Here is an 11,217-nt window from a genome sequence, read left to right as displayed (position 1 = left end):
CAGTATTCTGGGGCTGGCCGCACCTCCCTTAGCCCCTGATTGACAGGGCAGTGCCTGGCAGCCTGTGGGCCTCGGCCCGAAGCTCCCCACCTAGGCTTTTGTCGCGGGGTTGGCCGTGGGCGCCCCCTGGTGGTCGTGCTTCGAACCATCCGCCCGCGACGTGGTGCCACCCACACCCACAAGTTACCCTAGCGACGCCCCTGCCCGCGCTGACTTCTGGAACCTGCCAACGCCTGTGGGCCCGGACCTTTAGAATACCCACTGGGCCGTGGGGCAGAGCGGAACTGCTGGCCGGCTCTCAGTTTCCACAAGACAACTGAACAGAAATTGATGGACAAACACCTTAAGGAAAGGGCTCCCTGGGAGGGCAATTTGAGGACCTCTTCCACAACCCAAACATGCAGCTCCGAAGTGTGCTGTGAATCACAGAACTTGGGAGTTTCTCATTCTTTTGATCTGTCAAAAGTAGGAAATCCGTGGAGACGAAAAGAATCACTTGAAATTGGGCATTGTTTCAGAAATTCCCTCATAGAAGGCTGCCCTATCTTGAGGTAGACTGGAGAGCATCAGTCATTTTGCATACGAAAACAGAGTCCTGAAGAGTTTAGGTGATGGGTTCATCTGTCTCCCAGCTGTCATCTCGCTGCCTGGAAGATCCATGTAGGCACAGGTGCCCCACTATCCGTTGCTCAAAGAGGAGCAGGGAAAGATGAGGTTTTAGAGCAAGCCAGGCCAACTCTGGCTTCCTATAGGGTCAGATTGTGTCCCGTCCCCCTTCCTTCTCTGCCAAGCCCACCTCCTCCAGAAACCCCACAGCCTTTCTCTGCTCCTCCTGATCAGGCTTCAGAAACTTCACACCAGCCTCCCTGTGAGCCCAAACCAATAAGGGCACCCCTGGGCTGAGATAGGTTTCTCTGACTGGTACTTGGCCTTAAGTGGTTCCTTTATTCAGTGGATACTGGCTAGCTCAGAGAGATATCTGGACCAGCCTGGTGAGCCAGCTGGGTGAGGATTTTCTTCTGCCTGTGCCTCACCCTATCCTGGGGCAGAATAAAGAAATCTTAAATGTGGAAAAGTGATTTATTTTTAAAAAACAGAGACTACTGGATCTGGGAGAAGAGGGCTGAAGAGCACTGCATAGATAGGTATCAGGCCTGGGTTTGACTACACTACATATTTTAAAACTTGAGAGAGAAGGTCAGTTGTGCTGTTAGGCTGGGATGCTGAGGGAAAGTTTGTAAATTTCAAATTTCTTGCTATGGATCCAGCCTCTACCACCTTCAAGGCATTTGCCAGCCCTTTTGAAATTGGAGAGCCTAGAAGAGGGGGAGGTCAGGAGTGGGGAGGGTTCTAAGATGCCAGCATCTGTGTCCCCACTTCATCTTTTGACTCATAGTCCCCTACACTCTCTCTCTCTCTCTCTCTCTCTCTCTCTCTCTCTCTCTCTCTCTCTCTCCTTGTAAGCTTGTCTTCTGAGTTGTGGTTTTGTTTTGTTTTCCTTAGTCTGGAAGAAGAGGCTTCACTGCCCCAAACCAATAGCTCCCTTACTTCCCAACCTCTAATTCCTAGATAGTGTCCCTGATTCTCCAGGCTGAGGCTCTTCCTGAGCCTAGGGAAACAGCACGCATGTGATGATGACTGAGCCATCTGGACCAGGTTGGGAGGTCAAAATGAGGAGAGGGTTGAAGTATCCAGAAGCAGACAGGCCCAAACCTCTGCTTTGTTGCGCTGGGCAGTGGGCAGAGCCCCAGGGGATGTGGTCCTAGAAGTTCTCATAATGGTGGGAGAAATGAGTCCGGTCCTGCCTGTTGATGAGCTGACAGGCCTTTTCCACATTCTTGGTCATGCCAGGGGGACCACAGCTAAATACTCCTATCTTCCGAACCTATTTCAGAAGGAAGAGGTGAAGACTAACACATTGTTCAGAGGCAAAAACAGCTCAGTGCTCACAAGGAGGGCCCGATCAGTGTTCAGTGGAATGGCTAGGTTCATGTTCATGGTGCAGGCTAGTTCCTGGTTTTTTTGGTTAAAGACCAGCAAGAGCCCTTCCAGTGCTCCTGATGAAGGTTTACTTTGTACCATGCATGGTGAAATGTTTGTAAATCCAGCTTGGTTTGGGTATGTGCCAGACCAGTGTTTCTAAGAAGGGCTGGGTTAATTAATGTTCAACTTGAATGGTAGCTCAGTGTCTCATTGAGGTCTAGCCCAGTATTTAAGAGAGCAGTGGCTAGCCCAGTGTTCATGGTAAAGATTAGCTATGTCCAGGATGAAGGCTGACTCAGTATTAATGGAGAAAGTATCGCTAAGGTTATGCCAAGGACTAGCTTGATTACTGAGTTCTTGCTTTAGGACAGTGAATCTGGCTTAAGAGTCGGTTAAGTCCCTATTTCCAGAATCCTTCCTTTAGCATTCAGGGTGACCCCCACATCTGTCCTTTTCCATTCCATTATCCCATCCCAGGGGATAGATTCTCATCAATAGCCAACTCTCTTCCTGATACAGTAGGGGTTTGGGAGCTTTGCTCAGATCCCAGACAATAAAGGTGAATACAACCTGGATATGAGATGGACCAACCTGTGGGTGGACCTCCTGCAGGGAGTTGAAGAAAGGCTCAAAGGGGGGGCGGCCAAAGTGGGTGACAGAGCGCAGGCCCGTGAACAGACTCCGATTCAGCACTTTCTGGAAGTGTCGCTCACAGATGTACTGGGGAGGGAGGGATGGAGGAAGGTCACAGCCAGGCACACCAGGGTCAACTCCTAGCCCAAATGGTGGCTCACCTGGCCTGCCTGGCTGGCCCTGACCTTACCAACATGGTGGTCCTGAGGTCAAACTTCTCAGCCAGCTGGGTGATGTAGATGTGCACAGACACCAGGTCCTGGCAGTCATTCTCCTCTACCTCCCTGATGATGTCAGCCAGCCACTCGAACTGCCGCTGGGTCCGTGTCACCCAGATGAAGTAGATCTGGGGGCACAAGCTGGAGCTCAGGACCTCAGCTCAGGATCCCTGAATGCCAAGGTTCTCCTCATAGACAGAACTCTTCCAGCCTTAGTCAGCTTATGCCTCTTCCCAGACAGCCTGGGTTCTGAAGGTCAGAGGTGGAGTTGCCCCAAAGGATGGAGAGGTAGAAGTAAGAGGTAGCCTGGAGCCAGACAAAAGGACCCTCTGCAATTGAGTGCTGAAGGTCGGTTAAGTGGCAAGCAGCAGTCTCAGACTGAGCCTGTCCTAGCACTCCTTCCAGTGAGCCCTGCTCTGGCCAGAAGCTGCTCACCAGAGGTTTCCCAGAGGGAGAGCTTCCAGCTGAGGGTTTTTTGTTTGTTTGTTTGTTTGTTTGTTTTTTTCACAGAGCTGCCTCAGGGAAGGCCCACCTGCCTGAAAGGAATAGGAATGAGCTCAAAGACATTCTAGTGGGGGAGCTCACTCCAGCTTCTGAGGGGTAGAAGCTGGGCTAAGAGGTGTGAGTTTAGGAGCAGAGGCAGAGCTGGCACTGAATAGAGGAAGGGAGCTGTCACTCTCTGAGTGCTGACAGCATATGGGCTGGGCTTCTGCCCTCCACATTCCCGCACCCCTGACTCACCTGCCAGGCCCAGAGAGACAAGCAGGAGCCTGCCACTGGGTCCAGCCTGGAGTGAAGAGGCCTGTGAAGAGGGGGCCTTAGGGCTTGGGCTGTGTTCCTGGGGCCAATCCCATCCACCAGCCCTGCCTTGCCACTCCCCCTCCTCTTCCTTTTGAGAGCTGAGTCAGTTTCACTTATGCCCTACCCCAAACATGTCCTTCCCTCTCCCAGCTAACAATGCTCCAAAGGCTGGCCTCCTTTGTAAGAAGGAATAGATTTGTTTAAGCCCTTCCAGTCCTTCTTGGAGAGAAACTCCCAGAAGCAAATCCTATGTGGATCACCCCATAACGGAGAGGAGTCCTTGGAAACCAAGCAGGAACCTGCAAGCACAGCAAACCCATTCTGTCCTTCAGGATCTGGGGATACTCTGCCACTTCCCCACCTACCATCAACCCCTGGATTCAGGCCAACTTGCCCTTGCTCATTGAGGATACCAAGAATAAGAGGTCCAAGAAGAGAGTCAGGAGAGAGAAGCAAAGATGGGCCCAATGATGGAGGGAGTTGTAGCTGTGGGAAAGGGGCACTCACCTTCTTACAGAACACTTGGCAGCTGACCGATGACTTGAAGACTAGGTCTTTGAGAATGGAGGCAAAGGGGGTGACCCCAATGCCCCCTCCCACCAGCACTGACACCTCAAATTTATGCCACTCCTGGTGACCCTCTCCAAATGGTCCATCCAGGTACAGCTGTAGGGAGGGTAGTAGGTTCAAAAGGTTTTAAAGCCAGAAATGGTAAGCAAGGAAAGGCAGATAGGGTATGGAATGAGGGGAATGGGGGGGGGGGCAGTTGTGGCATTATCTAGGGAAAAGGAGGGACACAGTGGGGAGTCTGGTGCTACAGGACCTAAAGGGACATGGGAACATGTGGCACATCTGGCCTGGGTCTGAGCACCTTTGGGTATTTGGCACAGCTGTCACCCGTTGGGGGTGAGTAGATCTCCCTGAGGCGAGTGGTCCAGGGCCCGGCCACCCGGATATGCAGGCTGAGCGTGTCCTCATGGGGCGCAGAGGTCAGTGTGAAAGGGTGGTACTCAGTGGTCCCCAGAGCCAGGCAGGCAATCCGCACCCACTGCCCTGACTTGTACTCAAAGCCCTGAGGCCGCTGGAATTGCAGGTGGGTCACTCCTGGGGAGGGATGGAAATAAGAGGCTGCTACTCTGAGCCCAGTGACAATGTGGCCTCCAGAGTTCCTCAATTATTGTCTCAGATCTGCTTCTGGAATATGACAAGGAGGCTTCCCCTCATGAAGATGACTCTGAAGAGAAGGTGGGGGTCAGCAAGGCAAGGGGCAGCCTGGCCTGGGCTTGTCCACTCTATGGTGAGAGAGGCTCAGGTCCCCTGGAAGAGAGCATTTCTCACCCGATTCTTCCTACTCTCACCCCCGTTCCCTGCTTCCCTTACTGGGCCTGGCCAGGAGACTGTGTGTCTCAGGATCTACCCCTGCCCTGTTGGCTGCCTCAGTGCTACCAATCTGGTCCCCTAACAGCTTCCAGGCTGGTACCTGAAGGCAGCAGCTCTGCTTTCACCACGCTGATCTCCACCTTCTTCCGGCTCAGGCTCACCAGCTTGTCTCCCACATAGATAAGTGCTGGGACCAGGAAGAAGATGTGGAAACGGGGCAGTTGGATCAGAGCAAAGCTGCCATGGATGATGAGCTGGAGAGAGCAAAGAGCATAGCTCAGACCTAACAATCTCCACAACAGGGTATGGTGCCAGCTCAGGCTTTAGACCCCACATCCCTCCCTGGTACAGCCAATACTGGTACACCCAATCCCACCTCACCATGCCACACTCCTTCCAGTTTCTAAAACCCAAACACTCCCAATTCCATCCTCCAAAGCATTCCATAGGAATGAGACTATTTTCCATGTCCTTGTCACCACCCTAAACCAAACCACATCAGCTCCCACCTGGACAAACGCAGTAGCCTCCTAACTGGTCTTACCCCACTTCAAACCACTCTCTTGAAGGCAGCCAGTGTGACTTTTTGGAATGCACTAAAGCTTAGAAAGCCTTAGTGACCTTCCACTACACTCTGAGGCTTTGCAGTGTTCTATATCTGCCTGCCAGTCAGTTCCCTGCCCGGTTCCTCAAACACAGCAGGTCCTTTCTGCTTCAGGACTTTCACTCCTGTTGTGCTGTTGCCTGGGCTAACCTTCCCCTGGCCCATGACTACCTTCATCTGTCTTTTCAGGTCTCAGTAGAAATGCCACCTTCTAGGGCCTTCCCTTGGTCCTCACCATCACATTTCCCTGCCAACTCCCTTAGAGCATTTGTCATCATCCACAGTCATCCACAATCGCTTATAGGTTTACTGTTGTTTTCCCCACTGGACTGAAGGGGTAGTGACTATTTGCCAGTATACTCTTAGCTCCTAGCATTTTGGCTGGCACGTGGTAGGTACTCAACAACTGTTGGAGAAAAGATTTTACCCCTTTGGCACTGGGAATTGAACCCAGGGGAGCTTTACCACTGAGCTACATCCTCAAGTATTTTTTATTTATTTATTTATTTTTTATTTTTGGTAGTACTGGGGATTGAATCCAGGGAAGCTTTATCACCGAGTACATTCCCAGTCCTTTTTATTTTTTTCTTTTGACAGAGGGTCTCACTAAGTTGTTGTTAATTCACTAAATTACCCAGCTGACCTTGCACTTGCAATCTTCCTGCCTCAGCTTCCTGAGTAGGTGGGATTACAGGCATGCATCACCATGCCCGGTTACCCACCCCCCTTTAGACACTAAGAACACTAACTGGTCCCCTACTTTCCCTGAAATGACTGGCAGTTACTGTCCAGCTCTGGTCCTTTCCCTAGTAAATTTTTCTGTGGTTAGACACTATGTGCCCCCATTCTTCCCACTCACTTGCTCCTGAGTCTGGCTGGGTCAGTGTGGCTCCACATCCACTTGTCCTTAAGATCTGCTCACTGAGGGCTCACCAGCCCCACAAATGGCCAAACTCCAAGGTATCCTTTCAGACCATGTCTGTTCCCATTTTTGGCAGCCTGTGGCACTACTGTCTACCACACCTCCTCGCTCCTCCCCCCATCCTCCACCACTTCTGTGACAATGCTCTACTGGTTCTCCCTCTTTGCTTCTCAAGTCACTTAATTTTCAGCTCCTCCACTGGCTCCGTTCCTTCTGCTACTCCCATCATGGGTGTTACCCAAGCCTGGTTTCTTCATCCTCTGCTGTTTTCTGTCTGTGTTCTAGCATATATGTCATGACCTCTGAGCTGAGCCACAGCAACCTCATGTCACTACATTGTCCTACCACCTAATGCTCTACAGCCATCCATGGCCAGGCCTGTTGCTGCCTCTGAATACCCTGTCACCATTCCCACCCCCACACCTGTGCTCATGCCTTTCCTTCTACCTGAGCCACTCTTGAGTTTCCACTCAGCCTTGTCACCATTTAGATGATCTCTCCTAAAGCCTTGGCCCAAGTCCAAGCTTCTCCCCCAAGTATTCCCTAATCAGTTTAGCCCAAGTGAAACTCTCCTCCCTGAGTTCCCATTCCTAATTGTTGGGAACACTTGGCTCAGCAATTAATCCTCTGTTGTGTGTTCACTCTAATCCTTTCAAGTGTGGGCACTTACCTCTGCAGCAAATCCTAAATTCTGAAGGGTAGGGGTTAGAATTTCCTCCTCTGCTGGGCCTCCCACAGGTATATGTTCAACTGAACTCTGGTCTCTCACTCAGGAATCCCTTCCCCCAGCTGAGTGTTCCAAAATTCTTGAACCTTCCCCCATAAGACTAACCCTCTCTGAGCTCTTTGAACCGGCTCTGCTTTCTCCAACTTCCTCTTTCATCAAGGAGCACACACCCAGCCCCAAGGCTCCAAAGCCTTGGCTCTGTACATCCAACCAGGCTCAGTACAATGGTAGGGTGACTTCATCCTCCTGTTATACACCCCATTGTGTGTTGGTTTTCCTTTTATGCCATAAAGTGCTGAAGACCCCTGGCTGGCCAAAGGGCCTTGGTGGTAGATGGAGCACCTCTACTCTGATATGCTAGTCCCACCTGCAACAACCCAGATTAGGAGCTCCGACATTCTTCCTCAGGGCCTACTCTACATTAGGGTCCTATCTGCCCAAAGTCAAGTGGCCAACCCTGGGGTAAGTGGGAAGCAAGAAGGTGCTTTGCCCCTGACTCCACCTAGGTGAGACACTCTCAAGCTGCCTGAGTAGCCAAGTGTGGTGGCACATGCCTATAATCCCAGCAGCTCAGGAGACTGAGGCGGGAGGATAGTGAGTTCAAAGCCAGCCTCAGCAAAGGTGAGGTGCTAAGCAACTCAGTGAGAGTCTGTCGAAAGAAAGAAAGAAAGAAAGAAAGAAAGAAAGAAAGAAAGAAAGAAAGAAAGAAAGAAAGAAAGAAAGAAAGAGAAAGAAAGAAAGAAAGAAAGAAAGAAAGAAAGAAAGAAAGAAAGAAAGAAAGAAAGAAAGAAAGAAAGAAAGAAAGAAAGAAAGAAAGAAAGAAAGAAAGAAAGAAAAATACAAAATAGGGCTGGGGATGTGGCTTAGTGGTTGAGTGCCCCCTGAGTTCAATCCCAGTACAAAAAAAAAAAAAAAAAAAGCTGCCTGAGTAGGACTGTCCAGCAGAGCTGTCTGTGCCTTTCTGAGCCCCTGACTTTCCTGCTGGCAGTAAAGGTTGTTCTGAACCCTAGTGATGCTCACAACCCAGGAATGAATCAGAAAGGGTTCTTGGCCTTAGGAGCCAAGCTGGCCACTCTTCTGGGTCTCCCCACTAGTTTAAAGAAACTGCTTGATTGCCAGGAACAAGAATGTTGTCCCCACAGCTAAGAAGCAGTAGTCAAGGATGCTAGGGCTCCACTCATCACTGGGAAGGTGGGATAGAGGAATAAATGAGCTATAGCTCCCAAAGAAGGCAAGCAAACATCATCAGTTCTCAGAAATACCCTAAGTCAAGGTTGGGTAGTTTCCTCAGAACCGTGAAGGGCTGAGTCACAGGCAAGATGGAAACAGAACCTCCTCCCAGCTACTAGGAGGAGGCAGGTCAGACAACAGGAGCCAGCCTGACCCAGGCAATGATGCACACTCTCTTTGTCTCAGAACAAAGGAGACCCCTGTGTGTAGTTCTGCCTAGAGATAAAGAGGGTAGTCATAGGGGCTCTGGGCCCCTTGAATGCTGCTAATCAAATCATCAACTGATGGTGACAGCTGGGGCCTTGGGACTTGGTTTAACTTCTCAGTGAGGCCCTAAGGGTGCTCCTTGGGAAACTGCCTGTGTCCCTGAGGAAGGCAGGTAAGCAGAGCTAGTCAGTGACTAGCTCAGGGGAGGGTGAAGGGAACAGGAGTAGGGAGGGAATGGAAAGAAAGTGTGATATGGGACCCAGGTTAAGGAGAGGGGATAGGTGGTATTTTAAGAATCTGTCATAACAGCAGTTCAACTGAAGTTGTTTTGAGGGAGTTTTATGGTGGCAATTATCTGGGTGGAATGGCTAATGTGCCCCAAAACAGGGTTAAAGCAAAAGTGGCAGAATGCATTTAAGTTTCACTGAAATGGTGAAGCTCTGTAAAGTGCAGGTAGTCTGTCTACCCACGAGTCCAAACCAGCCACCTAAAGGAAGGAAAGACTGGGCAGAAAGGATGTGGGCATATTTACAAGGAATGTAAATCAGCTTGGCAGGGCTGCTACTGCAAAAACCATGCCAGGAAGATCTTCCAAGGCTGCAAATTGTGTCAGCCTACTGGAGAGGCCCATACTGTAATCTCCATCTTCAAAGAGGTGTGTGGAGAAGTGAAGAGGATACTGGAAATAACTAAGAGGTGGAGAACTAATGTCTCAACCCTCATTGCCTCCCTGGGAACATCCTGCCCATACCCTGCTGGCCTGGCTCACAGTCAAAAGCTCTCACCAGGATGTAGAATAAGACGTAGAGGTGGTGGGTCAGCCAGAAGCCCCGGAAGCTACGGCGGCGGAAGTGGTGGGAGGCGAAAACATACATAATGGCTAGGACCATGAGCAGCACGACCCCCGTGAAACCTGCAAAGTGAATAAGAGTGTGAAGGGCAAAGGAGCAGTGACTTGCAGAGTTCTAAGGCATCCAGGATCAGGGTTCCTTCTCTATTTCATTAACAAAAGTGGGGGTGGGAAAGCCCCAGCATCTTCCTCTGTTCTTCTCCCTCCACACCAATGATCACAGAATCTTTCATTTCAACTCTACTTATCCTCCAAAACCCTTGTCACCATGGCCATTTTCCATCTGTGTCATAACGTTTTTTTAAATGTCTGTCACTTAGCTAACTCTCAGGTCCATAATCAAAGGGTCTGGCTAGGCTAGTTCATCATTAGCCTAGTGCCTACTGCAGGGCCAGCCACACCCTAGGCCTTGTATAAATATGTACTGAATGAATGCACAGGCTACTCTGGCTCTCTGGGCCAGATACTGGAAATTTCAGGCCCTGCCTTCTTGAGATCAAGGCTTGTTCCTCATCTCTGTTCCACTCCATGTGGCTGCCATAGCACACAGCATGAGTACTGGTACCATTAGTGTGTTTATGGGACCACACTGTCCCTGTTCATCACCAGAACCCCTGGGTTTAGCCCCAAGTTGGTAGGAAGCCTCTTTTTTCATAGAGAATCCCAGGCCAGGCCAGCAGTACATGGGAGGCTAGTACCAGAGCCAGGGTAGGGGTGGGAGAACAGAGAATGGTCCCTCAGGTGATCAAGGGAGAGAGAGGCAGAAATTAGGAAGATTAGAGTCCTGCAGTATGGGAAAGCAAAGGTTAAGAAGGGATCTATCCAAAGCCTGTAAAAGTCCTGATTGGAGAAGAGAGCATAAACACAGCCTTATCCACCAAATCCCAGTTTGCAGGAATTAGCCAGCAACTTCTGAAGTTCAAAGCAGAGCATTTTAGGATTAAAAAAAAAAAAATCCATGCTGTGTTTCACAGAGTAAAGCCAGTATAGAAAATGTGTTCCCCAAGGAGGGAATCAGTTGAAAATACAAATAGATTCAAGAGGAGTTTGAATAAATTCACAGCTAATAGCTCTAAAATGGGTGATTAAGGGAGTTAGGAATATGCCTCTAAACAGTCCTTGTGAAGACATTTTACAAGGAGTGGTGGGCTTCTGTCTGGCTTGACAAAGAGCCTGATCCCTCTCCCATTTATCTGGGGCACAGCATTCCTCAAAGTTGCTGACACAGTAGATGTGTATGTTGGAGGGAGGGGTCCACTCCCATTCCACTGAGAACTAGTCTACAGTAGGAGTTAGTTGGCCCTTACTAAGGGAGGAACTAGTCCCAGATAGGGGAGGACTGAAATGCAGAGTCAACCAAATCTCCTACTGCCCAGGAGGGTCCTCAAGGTCAGAGGGCAGAGCCTGGCTCACCTTGAAAGTGGAGTAAGTCTGGGCTGCCCTGTAGCAGGTAGAACCCAGGTCAGAAATTCACAGAGCTGGGAGGGCTCTCACCTGGTACAGTCTGGAAGAACCACCAGTAATACTTCTGGGGGAACTCAGACCTGTGTGGAAAGGACAGCAAGAAAGAACCCTGAGAAGAGTGCTCTGGGTCTTCCAGAAGGGACCCTCCAGAGGAGGCTCCCAACCCAGCCACCAGTAAACCCTTCTGCTGGGATTGAG

At 50.3% G+C, this 11,217-nt stretch overlaps 1 protein-coding gene across 1 annotated transcript in view; it reads right to left on the bottom strand.

Moving 5' to 3' along the window:
• Positions 1-479: 479 nt before the first annotated feature.
• The window catches only part of Duox1 (dual oxidase 1), a 35,114-nt gene continuing 24,376 nt past the window's right edge, over positions 480-11,217 (bottom strand). The window contains exons 27-34 of the mRNA XM_046461534.2: positions 11,050-11,099; positions 9,491-9,618; positions 5,116-5,269; positions 4,507-4,739; positions 4,143-4,301; positions 2,807-2,962; positions 2,575-2,703; positions 480-1,885 (exon numbers count right to left, since the gene is read on the bottom strand). Coding sequence (XP_046317490.1) covers positions 1,763-1,885; positions 2,575-2,703; positions 2,807-2,962; positions 4,143-4,301; positions 4,507-4,739; positions 5,116-5,269; positions 9,491-9,618; positions 11,050-11,099 — 1,132 coding nt within the window. The 3' untranslated portion in view covers positions 480-1,762. The remainder of the gene's footprint in view (positions 1,886-2,574; positions 2,704-2,806; positions 2,963-4,142; positions 4,302-4,506; positions 4,740-5,115; positions 5,270-9,490; positions 9,619-11,049; positions 11,100-11,217) is intronic.

The sequence above is a fragment of the Marmota monax genome, unplaced genomic scaffold (genome assembly GCF_021218885.2).
Source record: "Marmota monax isolate L192 unplaced genomic scaffold, Marmota_monax_Labrador192_F-V1.1 WCK01_AAM20220418_F8-fsc00001, whole genome shotgun sequence".
In the NCBI taxonomy this organism is placed as follows: domain Eukaryota; kingdom Metazoa; phylum Chordata; class Mammalia; order Rodentia; family Sciuridae; genus Marmota; species Marmota monax.
Note: the sequence above shows the minus strand (reverse complement) of the source record. Positions and strands in the feature narration are given on the sequence as shown.